This window comes from Patiria miniata, unplaced genomic scaffold, assembly GCF_015706575.1.
Source record: "Patiria miniata isolate m_02_andy unplaced genomic scaffold, ASM1570657v1 HiC_scaffold_20, whole genome shotgun sequence".
NCBI lineage: Eukaryota > Metazoa > Echinodermata > Asteroidea > Valvatida > Asterinidae > Patiria > Patiria miniata.
The window spans coordinates 35,921,681-35,949,144 of record NW_024037059.1 but is presented as its reverse complement, the minus strand read 5'-3'; the positions used below and the strand labels follow the sequence as shown (position 1 = coordinate 35,949,144).

Below are 27,464 nucleotides of genomic sequence, written 5' to 3'. Positions count from 1 at the left end.
ATTGAATAGATTTTCCACTTTTCAACTGTGTCCACTTTCCCGTGGAATCACCCATAACTGTTTTAAGCAGCTTTCAATAACTTTTAATCAGATATGAAAATAATTACATGTAGGTGGGACCCACTCCCCCACCCTAAATTTCATGTAACCGAGACCTTACTTTTCCAGTCACAGTTACACAAAAATCCAATGTTGGACAGTAAGGGTAAAACAAAATGAGATTATTGTTGACCATTTGCCCCATTTCATATTGCCAATTGACCTTTGAAAATAGAGGTCAGAAACAGAGGTTAAGGGTCGGATACTTTCCAAATCTGGGTCACTAGTATCTCACAGAGCTCACATAAAAATGAAAATGCCTGTAAAAATTTGTTCAAAAGCCTTAGAGAGTTGGGTTTTTGACTGGCCACTGTTAGTAGGAGTGACGTATGCCAGCTTGATGCTTCATCTAGTTGGACCAAGAATTGCTTCACTGTTATCTTATTGTTGAATCATAGTTTTTAATCTCGAGTCTTATCGGGCAAGGGTAACTTAAATTGCACTCTGAAACAGTTTATAAGACGAGCACAAATCTAATTTAAAAAAGGAGACCTATTTTTCCACTTCCCCGAAAAAACTCTTCAATAAAAATCTTGTTTCACCATGTTATGGAGAGGAAACTGATCCTAGTCTCCATGCTGGCCATCTGGCAAGCTGGCTGTTACAATGCCACAGGGCACGAAAGAGCAATAAAATGGCTCCCTTGCTTGACCTTTCTTTTCCTCCCCCTGTCTTACTTGATAGTGATGAGATCAATTGGTCCCCGAAGCCAGGGTACCTGGGAATGGATCTTTGGAATCTCTTGAAATTGGTCTGACACTTCCAGAAATTGCTCGAGTGTGTTGCCTTTACGTGTTCAATAATTAAAAGTTTTACCATCATTCCCGTAAACAGCAGATTTCTCTTCCAGTTTTGTTCTTATAGTAAATTCTGAAAAAGTTTAAACTAAATCTAATTTAACTATTAAATTATTTTTTCCGTAATGTCCTCTGTGTGTTTATAATTTGTTGTAATTGGAAGTGGCACATTTGTCAAAGAATTAATCTTGTACAACCACCCATGCCCCCCCCCCATAAAAAAAAAATCAGAACATCTGTGGAAAGATGGGCAAATACATATATGAGAGTCATTATATAAATTATGGTTCCACACTTTGCCTGTCCCAGTTACTGACATCTCACATCTATGTCTTTGTAATTCTATGCACTCAATATTCTTCCTCCTACCTAGAGTGATTATGTGAAGCATGTGACCTACCCAACAAATAAAACATTAGTTTGTAGTCATTTTTAGTGGCGCTTGAATGGCAAATTAAAAAGCTCAAGAGATGACAGGGACAGAAAAAATGTCACACTTTAGTCCCTGAAGTTATAGAATGAGCTATAATCAATTGACTAACAAACCACGCAATTACCATACATTTAATTTTGGAAATGCTCATTCAGGCCAGAAAACTCAAAGAATTTGAAAGATTTTAAAGTCTGGGCCACATGAAAGACTGCAAGTTTCAGGGTGTTTTTTCTGTTGTATGATTGCGAAAAGAAGCTTGGAGGTACTGAACGATTATTCCTGTAATTGGCGCGCACAGGAAGCTGCTCGGTTCGTGTTCCTTTTTTTTTTATCATCAACGCCAATTCGCAGACTAATCGCTGGTAGTTCATCACTCACCGATTCGCTCACACTCTGCCCAGGAAATTAATGAGCTTGCGGCCGGCATTTGTCAGTTTTTAATAACAGGAAAGCTTGGGCAGTCCAGAGCAGATTTTTTTTACCGCAAAACACCTGTTGATAAATAAGAAATATGACAGATCTTCTTGAGAGGAATGATTCCAAATGTAAGAGAGGGAAAAAAAATGATGGAATGTAGCTGCTTCAGTTCCGGTGGCTAGCTTAAATTGGGAAGTTAGTTAGAGTTTTGAATTGAACACTGCAGAGATGAAATATCTTGAAGTTGTTTGTCTGCCGTAACATTTTCTGGTCCCAGGCCAAGCTCAATTGCTTCTTTGTACCTATTGACTGACTGACTGACTGACTGACTGCATGGTCATCAATCGGTGCCCCCCCCCAACCCACCTTGAAAAGTGTGGGGGGGGAGGGGGAATATCATATCATTTGTCTCCCCCCCCCCACTTTTTGCATCCCCGAATAGAAATTGTGGCCTACATTGGATTCTATTGCTCAGAGTAGCTGATTCAATGACTCCAAACTCGAAAATGATGTTTAAATGATGATGTTTTGCTAAAAACGCCGTTAGGGCTTCGCGCTCGCATTAGTTCTGATTGGTAAGGTATGTTATGTCTCCCCTACCCCAATTTGTAGAAATCGATTGACGCCCTTGCCTGGCTGTCACTCACTGGCTCACGTTCACTTGTGACATAGATTGGTTGTAGACTGGTCACAAGAACCGGGCAGTGCTATTGTATAGGATTAACCCATAAATCCAGCTCGCCATTCTTGATTCAGTTGAGTAGAATTTGTTGTGCTCTGGGATCAACTTTACTACGCTCGCTTCGTCATGTGATCCTGTCCTTCAGTTGTGGTTGTGTATTGTAGTTTTAAACAGAAAGTTGTAATGCACCAGGGTTTGGGTTGCATTGTCGTCAAATGTTGCAGTGATCTTGAACATTCTTCATTGACAGAAAATAAAATAATGGCTTCGTTTTTAAAATAAACTTTTAAGTAAAGGGTTTCTTGTGCTCACTAAAATTCATTTTAAGCCCCCCCCCCCCCTATATTCTACACAGTTCAACAAGTGTAGGTCAATTAATAGCCCAAAGACGTAACAGGTGGTTTTTGCCTGTTAAAAAAAAAAAAATGGACCACGCCTGATTGGCCACCCGTATCACATGACAGGTGCCAGTTGGCTTTAGTGTTGGCTTGTGAAATCGATACGATATACCACGTTTCAAGCTTCATTGCTCCGATGCCAAGCTCAATATGCTGTTATTAAAACTGAAGGTATTTTTATTACTTGTCGTATTGCTCATCCTCACTTCGATGAAGGGGGGGGGGGGGGTTGATCGTAGTTTTTTTTTAAGTTGAGGATGGGATAGTAATTATATATTGACCAGGTGGAAGACACTTTCTTTGTCTTAACACGGCCGCCGCTTATCAGCTGTTTATAGGACCATCAATGATCATTCTCTTTTAAAAGACCATAAAGTTATATTGATTGTCTGTTTGCGATTGCATAATTCTGAAAGTATTGCTACACACAGATGGCCTCATCTTCCTTTGTGGCTGTCTTAATTGAGCTGGTGTCTTCTGGGGAATGAAGACCTTGAAAAAGACAACAAAGGAGATTGTCTGTACACTGATGAAGCTGTCAATGACAATAAATACTGCGTGACATATGGCCCTGTCAAAAGCAGGCACTTAAAACAAAGCATTGTCACACTTTTGTAGTCAGGCATGCAACTTTTGCTCCCAGCAGTTAATTTCCTCATTTTTTACTTCACACTTATGCCAATTGCCATTAAAAATTGAAAAACACTGTTTAAAGTCTTGTAAAACTTGGAATTTCCAGTTCAGTCCTCAATCCTTAAAGAGGGTCCTCAAAACCTAGTGCATTTTGAAGGCTAGAAAAGGTAGTGTTACTTCGGTATAAAGAGTTAATTCTATAATTTTGGGGTTAACGTTTTTAGCTGTGGATAGCAGCTCTACAAGTACTCATGTCTCTCCGTTAGTCCATAGGTTAGTTAGTTAGTAACAAACATTCACATTGTCAATTGCTCCTACATATTTTGACCGATTTCAACCGAACTTTGTCAAAAGTATCCGTAGCCCAGCTCCAACATTTCCCATGACCAAACTGGGGTCAAAGGCCATCATGGGTCAAGGTCAAAATAATGTCAAGTTTCAAATAAGCTCAAATAAGCTCAAATGACAAAAGTAGCACTGTCAACATGTTGGCCATGGTCAAACATTAAAAATTGTTTGTGATGACCTCTTCGTCTGACCTACAGCTGTGGGGTCAGAGGTCAAAATAAGGTGAACAAGTATTTGTTGGCCCGCAGCTTCCGAGATCCGATCGATCTTGTTTCCTGCCCCTGTCACATCTGACATCTATGATTTTGTAATTATGGATGCCCTCCTTGATGTACTTTTCTTCCAAGAGTGATTACATGAAGCAAAGAACCTACCCAACAAATAAAAATCAGTTTTGAAGTCATTTTAATTACACTTCATTGACAAATTTCCGAGTTCAGAGATAACAGGTGCAGGAAAAATGTCACACTTTGGATCCTAAACTTATAGAATGACCCAGATGCCAACGATGTTAAAATAATGAACCCTTTTCCAAAGCCCGAAATCATATTTATTGTCTCTAGGTTCAAATGAACATGTACGTGCGTGACACAAAACATTTATGGCGAAATTTGCTATGGCTTAAATGTTATCATCAGTAACAGATTTGCAGCTCGAATACTTGTCATGACATCACCAAGTGGGCTTCAAATTAACCTTCCCACCAACTTGTCGGGTGTGTCAATATGTCTTCTCTTTGTTTAATTACAGGTACAAAATCATTAAAAGCGGACCCGACACAAATGCAGGGTCAGGGGTCGTATCTAAGCGCGTATGGGTCAGCAGGGTTCACAGGGTCATCTAGTCAGGCTGCTCAAAGCCCGTACTATCAAATGCAAGGTGAGTGCCTTTTTTTTTCCTTCAATTTTTATTAAACTATTAACCACTTCACGCTGGGAATATTTTTGCCGAAAATTTATATTTTCACAAAAGGCACCATTTTCCAGCCAACGTCTGATATACAGCCAAAATGCCACAAATACTGATTCGCAAGAGTCATTTCAACAGTATTTGTTCGATATTTCTTGCTTATGTTTCAATACTCCGGCGTGTGCACTGGAGCGTAAATTGTACAACGGCCAATTCAAGATCAACACACGGTCTGACTCCACAGACTTCACCGACTTTGTATGTGTTTACAAAATACATGAGGGATTAGCCGAGGCGAATCAAGGCAATCTTGACGTCTTAACCCGTCAGCTGTGCCTGTTTATAAAAGCAGCCAGTGCGTATGTGTTATCACGTCCTCCAACAAGAACTGTTTAACAGATAATTTTGCTTATTCCACTATATTGTTTGAGTAAAATTTCTTTTTGTTTTTTCTTTTGGAAATGTTCTTCTCAAAGCAGACTAAATTTTAGGATTTGTCACATCAACTAAACAACTTTTGTTTTTGTGATAGTTCTTTTTTGTCGTATTATCTTTTGTCATTTTTCTCAGTTGGTTCCTGCAAAGAAAAGAATAAGTTGAACATGTTAGAGTCAGTTAGATGTGACCATAAAAACAGCAGCCGCAGAACAACAAATTTTGACACTCAAAGAGTTTACGTCAACTTTCAAGAAATACTTTAAATTTTTTATTATTTTATTTTTTTTGCAGGCGGTAGTTTTACAGGGAGTAGTAGCTATCCCTATCCCACATGTAGTAGTAACACGTCCACAACCAACTCCCAGGGTTTTAATAGTACACAACAGGTAAGCAAATCATTTTTGTGAATTTTTTCTCGATATTTAAAGCTGGATTTTGTGATTTTTCTTCAATATCTAGGGCTAGATGTAATCCAGATTAATACGCAAGATTGATGAAAATTTAGATGAGTTATTATATTTCAGGTGCATTCTCCCTGCTATTTTTGCATTTCATCCCGAAAAAATAGATTCCTTTTCTAAATGGCTATATCTCTAGCAATACAAAAGATATTAACTTTTGAATGAGACATCGACCGAAACAAATTGACCGATGTATAGTTTTAAGTTATTACTTTACAAATTTAACTTATTAGCTGCCAAACAATAAGTTTCGTTCTCGCTGGATAGGCTAGTTCCCGCCCCACAATTAGTATCGATAATGTATGGACGGGGAGCCAGTCTGCAAAGCAAAGTGCAAAGTGGTTACTTTTTTTAAGTCAGCAGTATTAAAAAATAAAAAGCTACTTGTGAGTGCCTACTTCTACTCGCGCCAGGACTATTACTTGAGTAGATGAAAAACCATGAGTTAGAATGAGTAGTAAACACTACTCATGAGTACTCGAGCACTAGAATGCACCATGAGCATCTTGCCCGGCGCCATAAGTTCTATTATTATTAAAATTCTCAAACCTGTACGTTTTTAAAAGAGTTTTTATGTTTTTTGCTTTTGGTTTGAAAAGAAAAAAGTGAGTGAAGAGAAAACGCTGTAATTTTAATCACTCTAACTGTAATTTTAAAACTTTTTTTAAAATTAAACCAGGGAGAATATGGTTCCTATGGGACGTATGGTCAGAGCAGTTTCAACCAGTACTACACACCTCCGGGCTACAGCAGTCCGTATATGTCAAATAGCACGCTGGGTCCAACGTCCTCATCTGTTCCCACGACGACAACGACATATCAGCTAGCGCCGTTACCGTCTGAAAGTGAGTATGCCCGAATGCAATTGTCTTCTTTGATTAAAGGAACGTGGGAACATTTGTTAATTACCCAGAAACGTAGAAAATCCTTGCTTTGCGTGAAGATAGGACTGGTACCAAAATATCCTGCGAAATTATGCCGCCTGAAATGGTATTATTCGGGAAAAACAACCATTGGAGGTGGTTTATTAAAAGAATGTGCCAGCAGGCACATTTTTTTACATTTGTAAGCAACAGAATCCTGTTTCGAGACCCCAAATATTGTGTATACATTTTCTAAAGTTTTCTCAAAATGTAGGTATCCACTGAGCTGAAACTTCAACAAGTTAGTTGTTGTGCAACTTTCTGCTAATGATTTTATGTACCTTTGTTCTGTACAAGAATATCCCTGTAGAAAGGCTGTACATAGACTTCACGAAATAGGGAGTTTTCGTAAAATTTTCTTAATTTTTAAACATTTTTCATCAGAAGATATTTGACAGAAACAATCTTAATTCATGCTTTAAAAATGAGGAAACTTTGTGCTTCCATTGAACTTGCAGGAAAAATCAGCAGGTTTGTTAGATAGAACGTAACCCACGACCTCCTGCTTTCTAGTACAGACATGTCTTTTTAACTCAATCATCGAGGTTGCCATGGTTGGTGCAAAACAAAACCTCAATAATATTTTTTTTTTCAACTTCCATAACCGAGGAAAATTAATATCTTCTATCCATCACAAATCTACTGTGTTATACAATGCCTGAATAAATCCCCGTCATCTGACTGGTGGGTAGTTGATCATATGTCATTGAATTATTCGTCCCAACCCACGGCCCAGCCGTACCGCCAAAATATAAGTTCTATTCCATGTTATGTAGAAGCTCCATTGCACGGTCACACTATTGTTTAGTGGCTTTGGCTAATCAGATGACAAGGATTTATTCAGGTGTTGTATAAAACAAATGATAAATGTTTCACATTCCTGCAATGGAAAGAATAATTTCATTCAGTGACAGATGGAATGGAATGGAACACTTCATCTGTCACCTCATGAAATTATTCTTACCGTTGCACTCATAAACATGTATTATTTGAATAATGCATTTTTGACAACTTCCAACTGACCATTATCATGTTGCGGCCATTTTGATGTTTTCCCATTCAAATCAACGTAACCAAAGCGAGGCTGGAAGGAAAAATAGTCTGGTTCCTTTTTGCACAAAACACATTATCACTCACAACTGTTATAGAAAATCTGGTGGCTGGCACATGACGGTGAATTGACCAATAGGAATTGGGCTCTCGCTAATGAATATGTATGAGGTGTAGTAATAGAATTAACATCTCCCGAAAAAAAATCTCCATCAAAAATTATTTAACTGGGTTTAATACACAAATTTTTTGAAAAGTTGTCATGGCACGATTAAAAAAAATGCAGTTTAACAAGATTAATGTTTCTTTTTATTTAAAAAAGCTTTTAGTTACTAATAAATTGCAGTGCTTTTTTTTTTCTTTTCAACTCGTGTTCTGACCTTTGTGCATTTTAGTTAGAATTCTCTTGCTTTTTTTCTCCCCATTTTGCCCGTTGGTTTTTTTTTCTTCAAATTTGTGGAATTTATGAATTTTTCATGCAACAAAATTGCCCAATATTTGATGAAATTGTTGAAACGAAATAAAATAAATTGGAAAATACTTGGATAGGTAAACTGTAAAGTGAACAAAGGTGGTGATTTGGAATTTGTAATCATGAGGTTTTGTTGGGAGAGGGGGAAACAAAAAATATGTGTATGTTCCAAAAACTAATGTCCGAATTGGACGGCATTTTACAGAATTTGTGGAATCACCTCTTCTGGAAGCCCCAGTGGCGTCGCAAGACGCATCCGGTAGTGCAAACGAAGGTAATTATGGCCGGCCAATCAAAACCTTTCATATTTTTTTTTTCATTTGTTGTCGTGAAATAATCCACTTATCATCTATTCCGTTGTTTTTGATGTTAGATGTCTCGGAAACGGACACATTTTTTTTTATGTTTCATTGTTTTCATGCTGAACGTCGTCAAGTAAGCTTGGATGTGAATTGGGCAATGCATGAAACGTTCATAAATTTTCACCATTTTTATTGTTTTTTGGAATGTTCGTGTTTTTTGTCTTTTATGTTTTTACACGTGCAACTTTTTTTTTCATGGATAAAACCAAAGCTGAAGAATTTGTATGCCATAGTCATGTTGCTTTACATCTACATGTGTATTTTTCAGTTGTGTACCATTCACAGATTTATTAAAATATAAATTCTAATTTCTGAACGGTGTTAAAATTTCCTTTTTATTTGTGAGCATGCAAATGTGAAAGCACACTTCTGAGTTGATCACCAGAAAATTAGTAATGAGCAAATTGAAGTAAATATTTGAAATTGGACATACATTTTAATCCATAACTTCTGCAGACATAAAAGATGGAGAAATCTCATTGTATTCATTTTTCAATAAATGATCGAAAACGATTTTGTGAAAAAAGATTCAAAACTTGGATGTTGGAAAATTGAAATGATTATTTCGTATTAAATGACTCGTCCAATTTTACCAATGGTAAGTCATTTAAAGGAAAAAAATAGAACACTCTGTGATTAATCTTCACAATATGCCAAGAAATTTGCATTCGTGCACATGTCCTAAAAACCTCATTTCATCATTTTTTGCCCCTCCTATCTCTACCACCCCGGTTCGTTGTCCTCGGCAATTTTTCAGACAAAAGGAAACGATAAAAAGGTCAGAGCCAAAGGAGCCAACCTGCTTTTCTCTCCCCCCCCCCCCAATCTCCCCCAACCTCTTTTTATATTTTCCTCTCGTTTTCTCTCAGTCGTTCAGTCTCTCCCTCTTCTATACTCCTCTTTTTTTTCTCGTTTCTTTTCTCGCAGCAATGGCTGCGGTTTCACGTTACAGCCGCGACTCGTTTAACGTCCCGGTAAAAATGCGGGTGAGCGCGTGTCGCCGTAGGGCAAACGTCTTCTCTGTTGTCTCCCTCTCTCTCTCTCTCTCCACCGCTCGCTCGTTCGCTCTCTCCCCCTTGATGAGAAAAGACACTATTCCTCACCTCTGGATCCGCAGCCTAATTGAAAAGAGCCAGATTGTGCGGCCAGCACTTCTTTTTTTTTTTCATCCTGTCATAAATTGTGCCGAAATATCAAAATATTACTCCCCTGAAAAATGACCGGATATTTCTGCAAACAGTAGCACGTTTCTGGAAATTCATTAAAGTCTTATCCTTCTCTGTATTTCACCTGAAAGAGGTTTTTGGGCGGAGATTCTGTTGTTGCATTTTGTATTTATACAGTGCGTTTCACGTTTGCTGTCTCAATTAAAAATAAATGTGATGAATAATTTGTTTTTTACCCATTTTTAAGTCAACCCCTGAATTCCAAAGATTTGTTTGCTGATTTAGAGAAAGAAATGAATTTTCTCTACTTTATTTCAGAATTGAACATGTTACAATGCTGTTGACTACAAACATGTACACGTATTTCTCCGTACTCAGGCCAATGATTAGTTGTCTTGGAATTATTCAATTTGTTTCAGAATTTGTTTGAAAAGCTACACCTAAACTGCATGTCGTGAATTGCAAAGTCATTTGTCAACGTCTTGAATTGTTTCTGTGATCCATCAGTTTGTGATGATTGTTTGTATATTTTTAAGCATTAAATTTTCTTGTCAAGACTTCCTCAGTAACATATGAACTGATTTATATGGTATTAAAAATGTATTTTCGTTCTAATCGCTTTTTACATACCTGGACCCAATTCCATGACTCTGTTTACTTTAACCCTAACTCCCTAGCTTCTTTTACAAGGAACTGGACCAAGTCCATCAAAATCCATCAATCTCAGTGCTTCCAATACAAAAATGTACATGACATAATGAAATCCACCACTGACGCACTGGTTGACATTCATGGACTTGCTACACATAGCTTTTATCACAATAGCAGTACAGGAAGCTAGGCAAAATCAATTGGATACCCCTAGAACTGCTTCAGGCCATTAGGCCCAAGTCCATCATACTCCATCAATATTTAATCATGCCAGGCCTTCTGGACCAAGTCCCCCAAAATCCACCAAAACGGGGGGATGGATTTTGATGGAGTTGGGGTGGTAAGGGTTAATCAATGAATCTTTGCTTTACTAAGCTGGACATTTTAGGCCGAGTAAAAAAAATAAGTATCTCCCGTCTGGCCTTTTTGAAAAAATGAGAAAGGTGGGCCTTTTTTTTCTCCAAGATGGCGGATTTTTCAAGATGGCGGATGGATTCTTCAATTTTTGTTGACTATTTTGCTCATGCAAAATTGTGCCCAAAGGAGCCACAACCCTTTCAACATAGTCTACAATTTTGTTAATGGAAACAAATAAAGGCTCAATATTGACAATATCTGTATATTGCAAATGTATGAGTTCAACATATTTAACTGCTTAGTATGGAATTGTAGTTTGGTGCATGTAACATTCCATACTGAGCCAGAGTGAGATTTGTCAAGAGTTTTCCCTGATTTCTGGATTTTTTAAAATCCTCTCTGAAATCTGGAATATGTGAAAGTTTACCATTAACCCTAACAGAACTTAACCCATCAAACCCCAACGACATGTTTTGTTGGAATCTGTCAGGTTGGGTACTAGTACCCTAAACTGACAGTCTTTTCATTGGGTTGGTACAACTCCAGAATCAAAATCAGAAATATGTGTGACTGTGCAGTTCCCATATGGTGTTGCGAAGTCTACTTCACTCTACTTACCTGTAGAGCAACACTACTTATGCATATTCCCCCTACCGGCAGGTATTTTCGCTAAGAGTTATATACAATAGCGCCCTCCGGCGCCCTACCCATAACACCCCGCGGCATGCGTGCCTCGTGAGCGTCCTCTTTTCTCTTAGCGGCAGGTCGGGTAGGACGTGCGTGAAATAGCTCGCTGTTTGCCTCGTCATTTACTACCCTTTTTTGCGTTTAAGAGAAGTATTTAATAAAAGATTTAGTATTCATTAGTTTGTAGAGTTTTCATCATCTTCTTGGTTTCGTTTATTTCATAATTATGAAGCGTTTGGGGAGGGCCGATCTGTCACTAACCGGGGGGAATTCCTCTCCCACGGGACGGACCGAGTCCTCGGGGGACTCTGCCGTTAACGCTACGTCGTTACCGCGGCAGCAGTCTCTCGTCCGACACCCTCAGCCACAGTCGGCTGGGGGAGTTGGCAGTTCCGCCGATCAGTTAAGGGGGCCTCGGTCACCTTCTCCGGTCAACTCAGGCGAAACACCCAAACTAAGGGCACACTCCGGCAAGGTTCCTCCAAAACATATCTCCTGTGCCGGAGCAAAGCCTAAGAAGGGCCGTCAGGGCAAGCGTGGCTCGGCAACGAGCGCCGCTGTGGCACCTGGCCCTCCCCCGATCACGGGGCAGCCCGAGGGGGCTAGCCGTCACACTTCGGTGGGCGCTAGTCACCCGTGTCCTCCCGACACAGTGCCGAACACCACTGGTTGTCGGGATGGGCTATTGCGCGGGCTACCGGCCCGTTCAGTGCTCGCTCAACCCACGGGGCCTGAGGCGCTGTCGGCCGGGTGCATTATGAGCGATACGGAGCCGATCGCCCGGGGGGATCCCGGGCCGACGGCCCCCGTGCCATCTCGCTCAGAGGGACTACCCTCATCATCGGAATTTTTCCGTTGTTCGGGGGTCCCGGTGTCCCAGGTGTCTTCCGATTTTTCTTCGGACACACCTCGGGGCCGTTCTTCTAAGAAGAAGAAGAGTAAGAAGAAGGCTACACGTCGATCACGCCGTTCTTCTTCGGAGTCGGACGACTCCTCTGACCGGTCCCGCCGGGGCAAACGCTCCCGGGGGGAGGACGCGGTTTCCAGAGCAGATTTCCTGCAGGCTTTCCAGTCGATTTCTGATACGCTATCGGCTATGTCTGCAGGCCGCCGGGCGGGCCCCATTGGGGGGCCCCCTGCAGCGGTGGACTACGGCCCACAGCCATCGGTTGTTGGGCCCGCATCGCAGTCTGCAGTCACCGGTCACGCTTGGGTGGCCCGGGAACAAAGGGACATACCGCACACAATTAGTCGTGCTCCCGCGTCCCCGCCTGCGGTGAGAACTTCACAATCGTCGTTCGTTGGCCACGGTTGGGTGGCCCAGGCACAACGGGATATACCACACGTGGTTGACCGTACACCGGAGGCCCGGCCTGCAGCGAGTGTCTCGCATGCATCGGCCGTGAGCCACGGTTGGGTGGATCAGAGGCCGCGGGATCTACCGCGTACGCTGGGATCCCCGCCTGTATTGAGCATTCATCCATCCATGCAGTATGGCTCTGAGGAAGTTGTCCAGCCGCTAGCGCGTGGCTCGGTACAACTCGCCCCTCCAGACGACGTTCGTTCACCGGAGTCAACTCGGCCCTCACAATCGGCTGAGTCATCCGATGACGACGAGGAACCAGACCGATTACAACGGCTGTCTATCTCTGAAACGGAGCTCCGTTTAGTACAGAGGGATATGATACGAGTACTTCATCTACCCTCCGCTGATGAGCCCCCTCCGCCCGATCATAAATCTTTCAAGCGAAGGACGGGCTCCACATCTAGCAGTGATAAAATATTCCCCATACTTCCTTTAGATCAAGTATGCGTGGAACATATCAACAACATCATGTCAACGGATAGATGGCGTCCGTTTCTCAGACGGGAACGAGATTATTTTCGTTTCCCAGCTGAAGATTTTGCGAAGTTTTTCACTCCGCCTACTCTCCCCGACGCAGCAAAAGATAAACTTGCGGCCGATGAGAGTGGTTCGTCTTCCAAGCGACCCTTTGCGGACAAATCACGTTGTAAACTTGAAGACGTTTTGAAGAAGATAGACACAGCTTCACGTTTTGGCTCGCGGTCAACGTCTTTCTTACTTCTTCTTACTGAATATTTAGCCGTGGGCTATGAAGAGGACTCGCCGATTCCAGCGGATATGCTGACTGCGGCCCTTCATTGCCTTGACCATGGTCTACGCTCAGTGCTTGATCAATTCGCACGAGTGTCGGCCCTATCAACGTCCACCCGCCGGGGTAACGTGCTCGATGCACTGTTCCTCCCGTCGCAGGGTGCTCGAAAAAGACTTGAAGATCTCCCCCTGACGGGCACGGATCTTTTTGATGGGAAATTCGAAGATCAGATGCGAGATGAGGCCAAACGTCTGAAGGCTACGGAGAAAATCAACTTCAAGAAGCCTCCAGCACCAGCGCCCAAACAACAGCGTGGTAAGGGCAAAACATTTGTCATTCCCCGCCGCAAACCTCTGAAATCTGGTCGCGGTGGTTTTCGTGGCCGCACGGACAATTCTTCCGGTGCGCGCGCCACGCAGGCCCGCACGTTCTCTGGACAACAACGGCCCCAATCCGGTCGTGGTTTCCGGGCACCGGCCCCCCGCTATCCCGGGGGCTGGCGCAAGTGACTTAGTAGACTCGTGGCGGCCTCCCGCCGTCGGACCCGTGGGAGGCCGTCTCCGAGACTTTGCGGGGTCCTGGGGTTTAATTACGTCCGACCGGTGGGTGCTCGACACGATCGGGTGCGGCTACGCACTCGAGTTCTCGAGCGCCCCCCCGTCGGACATGGTCGTTCGACCGACGGTAGTTCCGTCCGATCCTACCAAACGTCTCTCCCTCGAAGGGGAGATCAGTTCCCTCCTCGGGAAACGGGCAATTCGCCCGCTCCCTCCGGGGGAGACGCGGTCGGGCTTCATGTCGACCTTCTTTCTGGTACCCAAGAAGGAGGCCGGCATGTGGCGCCCGATTTTAAATCTAAAACCCCTCAACAAATTTATTCGGCCAAGACGTTTTCGCATGGATACGCTCAACATCATACTCCAATCGATTCGTACACCTGCATGGGGAGCCAGTCTCGATCTGAAAGATGCGTATCTACACATTCCTGTCAGACCAGACCACTGGAAGTTTCTTCGTTTTCAGTACGAGAACGTCCAGTACGAGTTCATGGTTCTTCCGTTTGGTCTAGCCACCTCACCCCGAGTCTTCACGCGTGTGGTGAAGACAATCGGGGCCGCATTAAGAAAACAAGGTGTGATGATCTTCATGTATCTGGACGATTGGATCATTCTTGCTCAATCTCAGACGGCCACGTCGGCGGCACTCAATCTGACTTGGCATCTAGCGGCGGATCTCGGGTTTATTATCAACGCCGAGAAATCCCATCCACATCCATCCCAATTCCCAATCTTTCTGGGAGCGTCACTCGATCTCCAGAGGGGATTGGTTCGGCCTACGGAGGAACGAATTGTAAATCTCCAACAGTGTGTGTCTCTGTTTCTCCCGACGACCATGGCCCCAGCGCAAGCCTGGCTAAGGTTGCTCGGTCTTATGGCCAGTATGGTAGATGTGGTGAACTTTTGCAGACTAAGGATGCGTCCCATCCAATTACATCTGCTGTCCTTCTATCGGCCCAGTCGTCATCACATACGTCATCTGGTGCCGACCACACCTTGGCTAATACCGCACCTCCGTTGGTGGCTCGACAATGCCAATCTCACGGAGGGGCGCGCTTTTCACAATCCCAGGCCGTCAGTGACCATCACGACAGACGCGTCACTTTTTGGCTGGGGGGCCACCCTCCACCCGCGCCAAGTGGCGGGTCGGTGGGGGCCCAAAGAGTGCTTGAAGCACATAAATGTGCTGGAGATGTTGGCAGTCATCAATGCTCTCCAACGTTTTCAAGCATCAGTGACAAACCAGGTAGTCAACATTCGTTGCGACAATGCCACAGTAGTGGCCTACATCAATCGACAGGGAGGCACGCGATCCGCCCAACTATGCGCGCTCACGTGGAATCTCTTCCACTGGTGTATGGACCACGGAGTAACACTCGTGGCAACTCATCTCCCAGGCGAGGAGAACGTCACAGCCGACGCTCTCTCCAGGGGGTGGGTCGTTCCGACGGAATGGACACTGCGTCCGCAGGTTGTCCAATCACTTTTTCGGTTGATCGATCGGCCTCATGTCGACCTGTTTGCCTCTCGAAACAACCACCAGTTACCGGTATACTGCGCAAGACACAACGACCCTTGCGCATGGCAGACAGACGCACTGGCAATACGGTGGGACAGACTACTTGCGTACGCCTTTCCCCCGTTCTCCCTCATACCACGAGTACTGACCAAAGTGGAACAGGAGGAGTGCAAGATCCTCCTCATAGCTCCATTTTGGCCACGCCAACCTTGGTTCCCGAGACTCATCAAGCTCTTGGTTCACCGCCCGGTGATTCTTCCGAAGAGGGCAGACATACTGTTCCAGCCCAGCTCGGGTTTTCTTCACCCGGCCCCGGAGGATCTCCACCTGACGTGCTGGGTATTATCAAGCAATCCTTCCGCACGGCGGGCCTTTCTGAACGAGCTGCGGCCATTGCAGCCTGCAGCCGGCGGGAGTCTACCAGGAAAATTTATAACAGTAGATTACACCATTTTTACAAATGGTGTAGAGCCAGGTCTCTGCGTCCCTCCGATGCTTCTATAGGAGAGATTGCAGACTTCCTAGTAGGCCTCTTTGACAGTGATCTTGCTACAGCCACAGTTAAGAATTATCGTTCGGCTATAGCGGCTATTCATGGAGGTTTCTCTGACGGTTCCTCGGTGTCAGATAATCAGAATCTTAGCCAACTTATCAAGGGGATGTTTGTGTCACGCCCCCCGACACGTAGGCTATTACCATCGTGGGATCTCTTTGCTGTCTTATCAGCCTTATCGAGACCCCCGTTTGAACCAATGGGCAGCTCAACCTTGTTGCAGCTGTCGGTTAAAGTGTCATTTCTATTAGCAGTGGCTACGTCTAGAAGACGTAGCGAGCTGCATTCGCTTACGGTGGAGACAGGTCATATCCGGTGGGAACCAGGGGGTGTTCGCCTGGTTCCTAAAACAGGTTTTCTGACCAAAAATCAGTCAGAATCATTTTCACCTCCTGACATTTTTGTGCCGGACATCAAATCCTTTTCGTCTGTCTCTGGTGACAGACTTTGGTGTCCGGTCAGAGCCCTGAAGTGGTACGTTGATAGAACTAAAACGCTCCGAAGTGGCCATTCACAGCTGTTTATAACAACGACTCCACCATACCGACCGGCCTCGCGTGATACAATTTCCCGCTGGTTGGTTACGGCCATCAAGTCGGCAATAGACTCACCAACAACAGATTCCGTTGGGTCAGTCCATGCACATGAGGTCAGGGCAGCTTCTACTTCCTGGGCCTTTTTTAAGGGTGTTTCTATTAAAGATATCACACAGGCAGCGTGTTGGAAAACCCCCAACACCTTTACAGAGTGCTATTTGAAGGATGTCCTCCAGACGGAAGGCAGAGCCGGGAGAGTGGTGCTGAAGGCGGCGAGCCGAGCATCATCAGGTCCACAGGATCCTCTCCTACCCGGGGCTTCCCTAGAATAGGTGAGTCTCCTCATCCTGGCTATTTACATTATACATTACATTGTATTGAATATAAATGTATAGCTAAACACTCTTGTAATAAGGTCATTGGTCTTGGACAAGTTACCTTCTTTTTATACAGTTTACCTTGTGCATGGGCTTGGTTTGAAGTGTTTTAGAACTTGCTTTAAGAAGTGTCGTGTACTAACAGTACTCTTCTTTGCAGGATTCAGCTGTATTATATATTATATTTATTATTATATAATACTTTACATTATGAGACGTTCCCCCTAACGAGGGCTGACGTCTCGATTAACATGTGAGGGTAATTAATATCCTTTACATGTACAGTTCTTGGTTTTTTCCCCTGTCCGCCTTTGGACGGAACAGTGGGAGCCATCTGGGGTTACATTCCATGTTTCATGCCCCTGTGAGTAAGCAATAGCATCTCGCATGGCCCACCTCCTTGACGGTGCTAGTCTATGCATAAGTAGTGTTGCTCTACAGGTAAGTAGAGTGAAGTAGACTCCCCCCCCACAGAAGTGTGGTTGGGGTCTACGAACGAATACTTACCTGTAGAGCATCCCTCCCTCCTACCCCACTCTTCTCGATGCCTTGGGTACTTGGTTGTATTCCGACTTAGCGCTCGAGAAAAGAGGACGCTCACGAGGCACGCATGCCGCGGGGTGTTATGGGTAGGGCGCCGGAGGGCGCTATTGTATATAACTCTTAGCGAAAATACCTGCCGGTAGGGGGAATATGCATAAGTAGTGTTGCTCTACAGGTAAGTATTCGTTCGTAGACCCCAACCACACTTCTGTGGGGGGGGATTTTCCAGGATGGGTATGGTTCCTAGTATGGGAGTTAGATTAAGGTATCTATACCTATAAAGGTTTATATACATGTACATAAAGAACAAAAGAATTGGATATCTTAGGGCTTGCCTTTCGACATATACAAACACATACCACAGACCCTACATTGTTCTGAGGCCCTTGGCGACCCTCACACCCTCTGCCGATTATTTCGCAAATTGTTCATTTTTCCCAATGTCATCTCTGAAGCATAGAAAGGTTCACATGAGGTGAAACCCTGTGGTTAGGACATCCGTGAAGCTTGTCATCAGCGTACATAGTATACAGGTGTTACAACTGTGACTTTTCCTGTCATGCTTCCTACCAATTTGGCCTGGCCTGACCAGGGCATCGTTCCACTTTGCACTGTTAAATACATTCTACTCTTGTTTCGAAAAAAAGTAAGAAATTTCGAGTATTTCCGTTTATAGTCAACTGTCAAAGTTAAAGTTTGCGAGAATATTATTTGAAAGTAACTTTTTTGGGGTCATAATTCTTATTCTCACTTGCCTCTTTGATGCAGTGTCAAAGTTTTTATTTACCCGAACAATAAATTTAAAGACATTTTGGTGGGGGTTTTTGGTTGCCTTCCTATGCAAACATACATTCTGTGCAAAGTTGTCCTTTCAGTCAAAATCAATAAAGTGACTGTTTTCAACGGTTAAGAGCTCTCAGCCTACATAAAGCAGGATTGACTGGCTGTGACTGTTTATGCAACTTGATACAGCTATGCTTTGACTGTAGGTGATTGATAAGCAAACTGTACTGGCCAGATATTTCAGCTTCAAATTTCTCTAACAAAGTCTAAGATGGAAAAAACATACTTCTGCTGTATTTAAGATGTTCAATTTCTTGTTTCTTGATTGTTGTCCCCCCTGCAGTTGAAAGTTCTTTCACCACAGACTCATCCATCAAGTTGGACGAGGCCAATGGAAGAGGAAGACAGGGTAGCAAAGCAAGCAGCACAAGGAATCGTGGGACAGGGAGGGGGCGGAGAAACAACCCCTCCCCGCCTCCGGAAGATGGACTAGAGGTAGGTGATCAATAAAGGAATGGACCAGTCCAGATATGGTCACAAACTCCGCCCACAATGGGGGGGGGGGATGGGGGATATATCCCCTCCACTTTTTGGGCAGGGGGATGGTGTATACAATCCCCCCAGAATTTCCAACACACTGTATTAAATAGCGCCCTCAATCTGCGAATAGTCGTGGTTTCACTACCAGAAAAAAAAATTGAACAAATTCCTACTTACGATGTTCGTTTGTTTCTGTCTTTTACTTCTTTTTCCTTAGCGAGTGTTCGTTTGGGACTTGGATGAAACGATAATCGTGTTCCATTCGCTGCTCACAGGGTCGTATGCTACCCGTTTCGGAAAGGTAAGTTTGTCTACAGTAATTCTAAACATAGTGTTATTCCCCCCCCCCCCCCCAAAAAAAAAGAAGAAGAAGAAGACGAAAAAACAGGTTTATATACACTGGTTCCATCCATTATATTGTTGATTTCTAAATTAAGTTGGTGGGAAGCAGTCTTCATGTTTAGGGCCCATTGTCATAACTCTCTGGCTTACCAAACTATGTATGTAATCACCCATAACATAAAACATTGATCTTTTCTAGGACTTACATTTTCAGCTACATTTTTCCATTTTTTCTATAACGAGACCGCATTTCCTTTAAAATGTTCCTCCTATTTTGTTCTCCTTCAGCTTCTGAAACCTGTGTACGTCATTTGAGTTGCACGCATTCCTTCACCCCCTCATTCCAAAGTTTACACCGATAATTTATCACCGTTTTGTACTTGATTAACATAACGCAGTGATTCGCATCAATTTCCCGCACTTCTGCGTTTCATTTTCCAAGCCCAGTGAACATTCACAAACAATGACTTGTCATTCGCAGCCTGCCCAGCCCCTATTGATACCCTATCATTCACCCATATCCAACCTCCCCCCCCCCCCCATCCCACTCCCTGTCATATACCCCACCTGTCCCCATTACTCATGAGGCTGTCTTTGGAAAAGCCAAGTACACATGTACTAATCAGGACCCAAGGATTGGCCTATAGACCTGCTCTGAAATAGGGGGGGGGGGGAGGGCCAGGTGGAAAATAGAATGTGTTTGCTGTGGGCGGACACTGCGAGTTGTACTATCATGGTTTACTTTTTTATCTATAGATACAAGGTATTGGTCTTCATAACCATACACTTCTAAAAAAAGGTTTCCAATAATTTTGAAAAGTTTCCCAGTTCCCGAATATTTTTTTTTATAACTTACACCATGAAATGTATAACTAGCCTTTGTGAGACACGAAATCTTTCTTCAACAACATGACTAATTTTGAGATATTAAATATGCAAGGCAGTCATACTAAGAAATGTATTAAAGTTGAATCAATCTTGTTTTTATATTTTGAATTGTCCAAATTGTCAAAAGTCCCAATACACAAAATATGGGAGAAAAAAAAAATAGAAAAAAAAATCCACAACTGGCCTTTACATCTACATGTATCATGTAAGTTTAAATTAGCGATGACAGTCAACCAAAGCGACAATAAGATACCCTGTGGTCATATAAGCTGATCATCTTCTTTACCACACCATTTCTAACTAAACTGAAGTAATTTTTTTGAAGTTGAACAAAGAAATTGACCAGAGCGGGGTTTGAACCAGTAACCTCCGGATTGCTGTTCCGGATTGCTATCCAACCCTACGTTGGAAGTTCTCCATTGTTCGGTATCCTTGTTCTAGGGGGTGCTACTCAAAATCCATAAACTGAAGTAAAACAGAACAGTTTACATTTGTAGGAAATAATCATCATTCCAATGAAGTATTTACCATTCTGTTGCCCATTTTGCCATTCTACAGGGTGAGTCCAAAAAAGCGGAACCCAAACCCCAAAAGATATGTTTCATATTAAAAAAAATATGTAGCACCAAACATAATAATGACTGGAAAGCCAATTTCATGAGCTACTATTAGATAAAAAAAAAATACTGAAATTGCTCAATCCTTTCAAAGAATATCACCATTTAAACGCAATAACCCTAATACCTGTTCGTCAACCCCCCCCCCCCCCCCCCCAGTTTTGTTGTGTATTCTGACTGTTTGGAACAACAAAGAAAATGACACAGAATACTTGTTTCAACAACTGTCAACAACTGTAGTACACAATATCTTTATTAGCAACCCTGGTTAGGCAAACAATATGATTTATAAAATCCACTTTTTTTAAAAGACGGGCCTTCAAAAGGAATAATGTTGAATATTTTTAACGCTGGTGATGTTTGAAGACAATTACTCACGACGATTCTTGAAATCGCATTTTTGGACGAAAGAGGTTTTAGGGTAATTGTGTTTAAATAGTGATATTGTTTGAACGGATTGAGCAATTTCAGTATTTTTTTCATCTAAAAGTAGCTTATGAAATTGGCTTTTCAGTCATTATTATGTTTGGTGCTCCATATTTTAAAAAATATGAAATATAATTTTGGGGGTTTGGGTTCCGCTTTTTTTGACTCACCCTGTAGTAGGCCCCTCTCCACCAAAACACACCGTATTTTCACCCCGGGAACCCTACGTTTATTTTAGTGTTCTCCCTCCAAAGCAGGGCATGTTACATTAACCCTTTGGACCCTTGCCCCGCTCGCCTGAGTTCACAGGTGTTAAGTCGTGAACATGAATTGCGATGCAGGGTGATCATTCATGTCATGTTTGATCGTGGTAATGTGCGCTGCGATGTCATGATTCATGTACCAAAAATCCAGGGATGTGCTTACCGTTGACTTTTTTTTTTCTTTGGGGAAAACTAGGTTGAGTTTCCAAAATTCTAATAAATTTTCCAGCACAGGTTATAAAAACTATGCTAAAAATTGGGTTGAGGTTTAGAGAGATTTTGGAAATATTTATTTTGTGGCGGCATAAAGGATTGAAATTAGGTTGAGGTGTTCAGATATGTTTATGATGGCATAACAATGAATATATGAGGCCAGGCCTGTTTCTGAAGGAGGGACACTATATATTGAAACCCCCCCCCCCCCCCCCCCCCCCCCCGAAAAAAACGCTGTTAAGTTTATTTTCCTCAATTGAAATGAGTGTAAAATTGTGCTTGTTCAGTTCTTTCCATATTTTCAGATAGACTGTTGTGAAACAGTAACATGCAACACTATGTTCACTCTTTAAAGGCATTCAGAGTGTAACCCCAAAAAAGTGCAGCATTTAGAAAACAAATAATTAAAACTGTTAAATGTTTTTTCTTCAATGAATTTATTTATTACATGAAAGCCTGACTATTTCTTAATCCACTCCTTTTTACCACGTTCCATTTGGGTCCCTAGATTCAGAAATACAATCAATTAAGTGAAAGGGTGTACATTTTACTTGGGCCACTCTCACCTGTGATGTCACAGACTTCGATGCCTATTCAATGCTTAACCCAGATTCGGCATGTCCAGGTGAGAGAGCCAAAGTAAAATTTACACCCTTTCACTTAATTGATTTTCCATAGCTCTCCTCATTTTCCAAAAAATCAGTCAATTGACTGATCGTTGGAAATCACCTACATTTCTTGATTTCGTTTAACTAACAGCAAGCCAGACAGAATAATTTCACTGATTGTTTAGTACCAGTACAATCTCTAATCCAAAATAAGCTTTTTTGATAATTATTTGGTGACTTTTGGGATAAATGCAAATGATCCTGCCTTTAAGCAAATTTTCTTCTGACAAATGAGACCTTTTTTCCCTGAGTATAGGAAAAACATATTGACTGGTTGTTTTCTATTGGAAGTTATCTCTGCACTTGGCGAGTATTAGCGTTTCCTGAAGTAACAGTAATCGAGGGTTAATGACTGGTAGAAGAAAAAAAAAAGTCGGTAGACCGCTAGATGTCGTTTGACCGCTAGGATGTATGAACCCTAATGCTGGAAACAAGTCTTCCTGCTGCACACATAAGTCATACAGCAATCCGAGAGGAAGCGGAATTAGATTGATAACCAAGCCTCCTCACCTGACTTTTTTTTTCTTGGCAAGAAATCAGTCATGCTGGCTTTTTTTATTCTCCAGAATGTATTGTAAGTATTCAACAACTGATATCTGGTTAACTTCCTCAAAGTAACACTAACAGTGCAAGATTTCTTAGGACGTGCATAAAGCAGTAAAAAAATTACAACATCCAGAGCATATTTTTTGTATAGAAGGGTTTTTCTTTGCCAGAATTCACACAAAAATTAACATGCATTTAAATTTGGTTTTTTTTTAAGTGATTAAACATAGATCAAAATGCCAGGATTGTCGGACTTGCTTTAATTAAAATTTAATTTCAGATTCACATAATGCATGTACTAAATTTGTATGGCAAGTTAAGCATTTCCACAACAGGGTAGAGAAATTCCTAAGTTTTGCACCCTAAAAGCATACATGCAAATGGCTTTATTTTGGCACTTGGAATCCTATAAAACCTATTTTTTTGATTTTCAAAATCTATTAAAAAAAACCTATGTTGATGAAGAGGGGCACTGTTACCCTTACACAGGGCTTAATACCCAAAAGGGGGTTACCGTTAAATTCAAGAAATTTATAGATCAAAGCTGTATATCTAACAAAAATGGGCCTCGATGAAAAATTCACCAAGGTTGCCCGATCACCTGGGGCATATCACTGCATTGATGATAATCAGCACGTCTCCAGCTCTCCACACTTCAACCCTCACCTGCCCCTGGGGTTGTTTCTTTTTGTCGGTCTCTCCCTCTGTCACCATGTTTGTCTTTGTCCCCGGGTCGTTTGGGCCTGACCTCAGCCGCAGTGGGGACACACACACACAGGACCTGGCTGTCTTATCTGTGACAAAGGTATGCCAAGGTTGAGAATCTCATGGTACTCCAGAATGTTGCCGCTGATAAGACAAACTATGATCCTCAAGATTAAAGTGGGAAAAAAATGCTGGTTTGAAATTCTCATTAGTTTTTTAAGATACGATTCGTTAAGTCTAATTCTTAGAATAGTTTGTGCATACATTTTAAAATCAAACCAGCAGACTGTTGGTGTAAATGATCTTCCTCCCAGTCTCAAGTTGGCAACAATTCTGGCTCTAGATATGATTCAAATTCTTAAAGCTAACAGAGTTTGTAAATACATTTTAAAATCAAATAAGCAAGATGTTGCTGCTAGTTAACTTAAACCGTGATCCTAGATTACACTCTTAAAAGAGTTCAAAAAAATGTATTTTAAACTCAAATCAGGAAAACAAAATGTTGCGACTGTTTACTTGTTTTTGTTTTGTACTTCATTATGTGTTTTTTTTTAGGCATGGCATGCCTTACACAATCTTTTGCTTTTTAGGTTTTGCCACCTCTTCTTGACTTGATTTTCCTATCTGTATTCTTTTATATCTTTTGTGATTTACCATGAAGAGGAAATAAATGTTAAATACCAAATAAAATGAAATGAAATGAAATAAGTCAAACCATGATCTCGAAGATTATGTGTTTGCTAAATGTTGGCTTTAGATTCCTCATACGATGTGATTCAGTGACTGAAATTCTTAAAAGAGTTTTTTATTTATAGGACTACATTTTAAAATAAAATCAGCACAATGTAGAATAAAAAGTTGCCTCTGATAAGTCAAAGTATGATCCCTTGATTACAGTTTGCAAATTCTGGCTCTCAAGTCAACAAAAGATCTAGTTCAGTTAATCAAATTCTTGAAACAGCTTGTGAAGTACTGGATTTTCAGAGTCTCTGATATATCGTCACAAAAGCTTCTGCGGTTTTCAGTATTGCCGGGTACTTTTCTGGGCAGACTATTATGTCCTATAAATAAAATAAGACACATGGTTCTATAAAAAAATTCAAAGAGGTGGTGCCAGCAGAACTTCACAGGCGTCGGTGGATAACCAAAAGTTGGTTGTAAGTCCAGCACCACAGTTTTTGTCTTATCCAGATACAGTGACCGCAAGGACTTTAAACAATTACTTATAGTGCAGAGCTAGCCAAGTTGTTTCTTTTTGTCTTATAAAGGCTTTTGCACTCGTCTATAACCACATTTCAGAGAGACTGCTGCAGTATTGAAATTCCATACCAAGTTTTTCAGTATTCCCAGATTTAAACTTCGGTAAAGAAAATGTCATTACTTTACGGTATTACCAAAATATCACCCAAGCCTAAACCTAACCAGTCATTGGCCTGTATAGCCTCACTAATCAGTGACACGTTGTGGCACAGCCAAGATTATTTTTGTACTTTTGTGCGCAGCCAATGTTCTGTTTTTTACTTGATCAGATTTTCGTTCCCAATTTGTTCCTGATCAACAAGTAATTCTGCAATTATTGTTGCACAATGCCTGTCCTGCAGGTGCCTGTTTATTTCTCGAGTAAAATGTAGCCTGTTTTAATATGAGTAATCAGTCATGCAACTTTGCCTCGGATAAGCTAATTTGCTCATTGTCTCCGTTCTCTTAACACCATTAAAACATGTACAGAGAGTCTTGTAACGCTTGGAATTCAATCTTTTTTGTGACTTCTCCGTTTCAAGCCAGGGTAATGATATCGGGAAATCCTGGACAGAAAACCTTCTAGTGAACTCAATAAATAGACAAATAAATCCCTTCTGATTCCTGAAAACAAGTTTTCTGACTTGATTGCACATCAAAACCATTCCGTATTATCTTTCATGGAATTGATAGCGAACCATTTCCCGGTTTGAAGGGAGTGGTTAAGTTGCGTACTTCTGACATATTTAGTTTCAAATCCGGAATCTAAATCTGTGACAGTTTCGTGACCCGTGCTTCTTCTAAGTTTTCAGAGCGTAGAATGATTTTCTAGCTTTTAACCGTGGCTGAAATAGGCAACATCACAATCTTGTAACTGTGTGAATTGTATCCCAAGTAGTGCAGTAATAAGAAAGGTTTCGTTCAGGTCGGGGTTTGCGTCAGGGAAAAAAGCCCTGAAATTTATCCAATGTGGGAAATTTTCAAAAGCAGTTAGGCTGAACCTCTCTTCAGTTTGATAATTTTGAATTTTTGACCCGTTCAATCCATTTTCAGCTTCCCGAATTTGCTTCTACCAGTGTCCCGATTTTGCTTTTAAAGCCTCTATCCCGTTGCAATCTGCCATTTTGCACCCCCCCCCCCCCCTCCGCAACACCACAGGTCAGTCAGTCAGTCAGTCAGTCATTAAGATACGGTACAATGAAGACACTAGGTTGGCTTTCTGTGTCCAGCAAAAATATCTGAAAATCAGTTAAATTGTTAGGGATCGGTGACATTTAACATTAAAACAAACCTTCATTCCCGAATTGCAGTAACACATGTACAAATCCATATCACTCTGTGCTGCTTCTGGCTAGGTTTATCAACAAAACGAAAAAAAGGCAACCAGTCTCTCTATACAACTGTCTCTTTAAGATGACTTTAGAGTTCACTGCCCTTATGTCATGGGCCAGCCTCAAAGCACTTTTGGTGTTGACTTGTCAGTGTTGTGAAAACGAAAACAGGTCCCATTGAAAACGGAGAAGGGGCTTTCCTCTTTTCTATCCCCTAACATATCTTGGGCTTGTAACAGTACACCCTGAATCTCCACAATAGATGCCCACAAACTTTAGACCGCAACTCTTACGTCTCTAGCTCTGTCCCGGACTCCAACAGCAGGATACTTTACTTGGATTTCACAACCCATTTTTTTTTACAACTCTGGATGGAGTAGCTTTCTCCCTTTTTTCAATCTGAACTATGTGTGGGATGTTGTTAGATATCGATAGCAAATTAAGTGCGATCAAGTTTTTGTAAAAAAAAAAAAAAAAGGAAAATCCTGTTGGGCATGATATCAAGTGTACATAACATGAGAAACTCTCTGTAATGAATAACATTCTTCCCAGTTCTCAGTGACAACATACATGTGTCGAATGTGATAACCTACAAGCACAATTGGACTGGCATGCATGTCAACAACCGTGACAGTAAAGTCAATCCGGATTTTTTTTCTGACTTAAACTTACGAATCATCATACTTTGCCAAATGCACTTTTCTTTTTTTGTCAACAATACCGAGATATGTTACACGTTAAAAGATCTGCAAGCAAATCTTTCATTGCCTACATGTTTAAACAGAAGTTAATTGAAAAAGTAAAGTCAATCTAGACGAGTGGTACTATTAATTTTTCTAAAAAGAGAGAGTCTTTCCAATGTTAGGTTAAACTTTTATAGTAAAACTATGCAGTTAAAATATCAGTAAGCCTGGAGGTAGTTTAATAAAAACTTTGAATTCAGCTTTATTATTGCAATGAGGTATAAATGTCACAGGATCCCATATGATAAGACGTTTTGGTTTTGTTTCAATAGATTACTCGATATATTTTGGGTGTACATTTTTTGCTGTATACCGGTTACGCAGTGGCGTAGCACGGTCATTTTTATTGGAGGGGTAAAAATTTGGCCGACCAGCGTTGCAAAAACTGGGTTTTTTTCCCCCAAATACTGCTCCCATTTGTTTGCAATCGATTACACACCTACATGTATGAACGGTTACAAGCCAGCTAGACTGGTTTCCTAACCTTCATCTACAAATAGCTCTGTTTCATCTTAAGTGGGGTCAGGGAACCAGACTCCAAGAACATGATTGTTTTTCCAGCATCTATGAACCCAAAACTTCAAATAAGTCAGTGTAACAATATTTGCTATAAAATACCGACCCCCCAGATCCATCCATTTCTGAAAATTACAGGAAAAGCAAATGTTGTATAGT

The 27,464-nt window shown here is 41.7% G+C and overlaps 1 protein-coding gene across 4 annotated transcripts in view; it reads left to right on the top strand.

Moving 5' to 3' along the window:
- The window catches only part of LOC119728880 (eyes absent homolog 1-like), a 107,694-nt gene that overhangs the window by 43,286 nt on the left and 36,944 nt on the right, over positions 1–27,464 (top strand). For all 4 annotated transcript variants that reach the window (XM_038201314.1, XM_038201313.1, XM_038201315.1 and 1 more), the window contains exons 8-13: positions 4,558–4,686; positions 5,446–5,540; positions 6,295–6,460; positions 8,266–8,334; positions 18,612–18,763; positions 19,026–19,109. In XM_038201314.1, the coding sequence (XP_038057242.1) occupies positions 4,558–4,686; positions 5,446–5,540; positions 6,295–6,460; positions 8,266–8,334; positions 18,612–18,763; positions 19,026–19,109 (695 nt within the window). The remainder of the gene's footprint in view (positions 1–4,557; positions 4,687–5,445; positions 5,541–6,294; positions 6,461–8,265; positions 8,335–18,611; positions 18,764–19,025; positions 19,110–27,464) is intronic.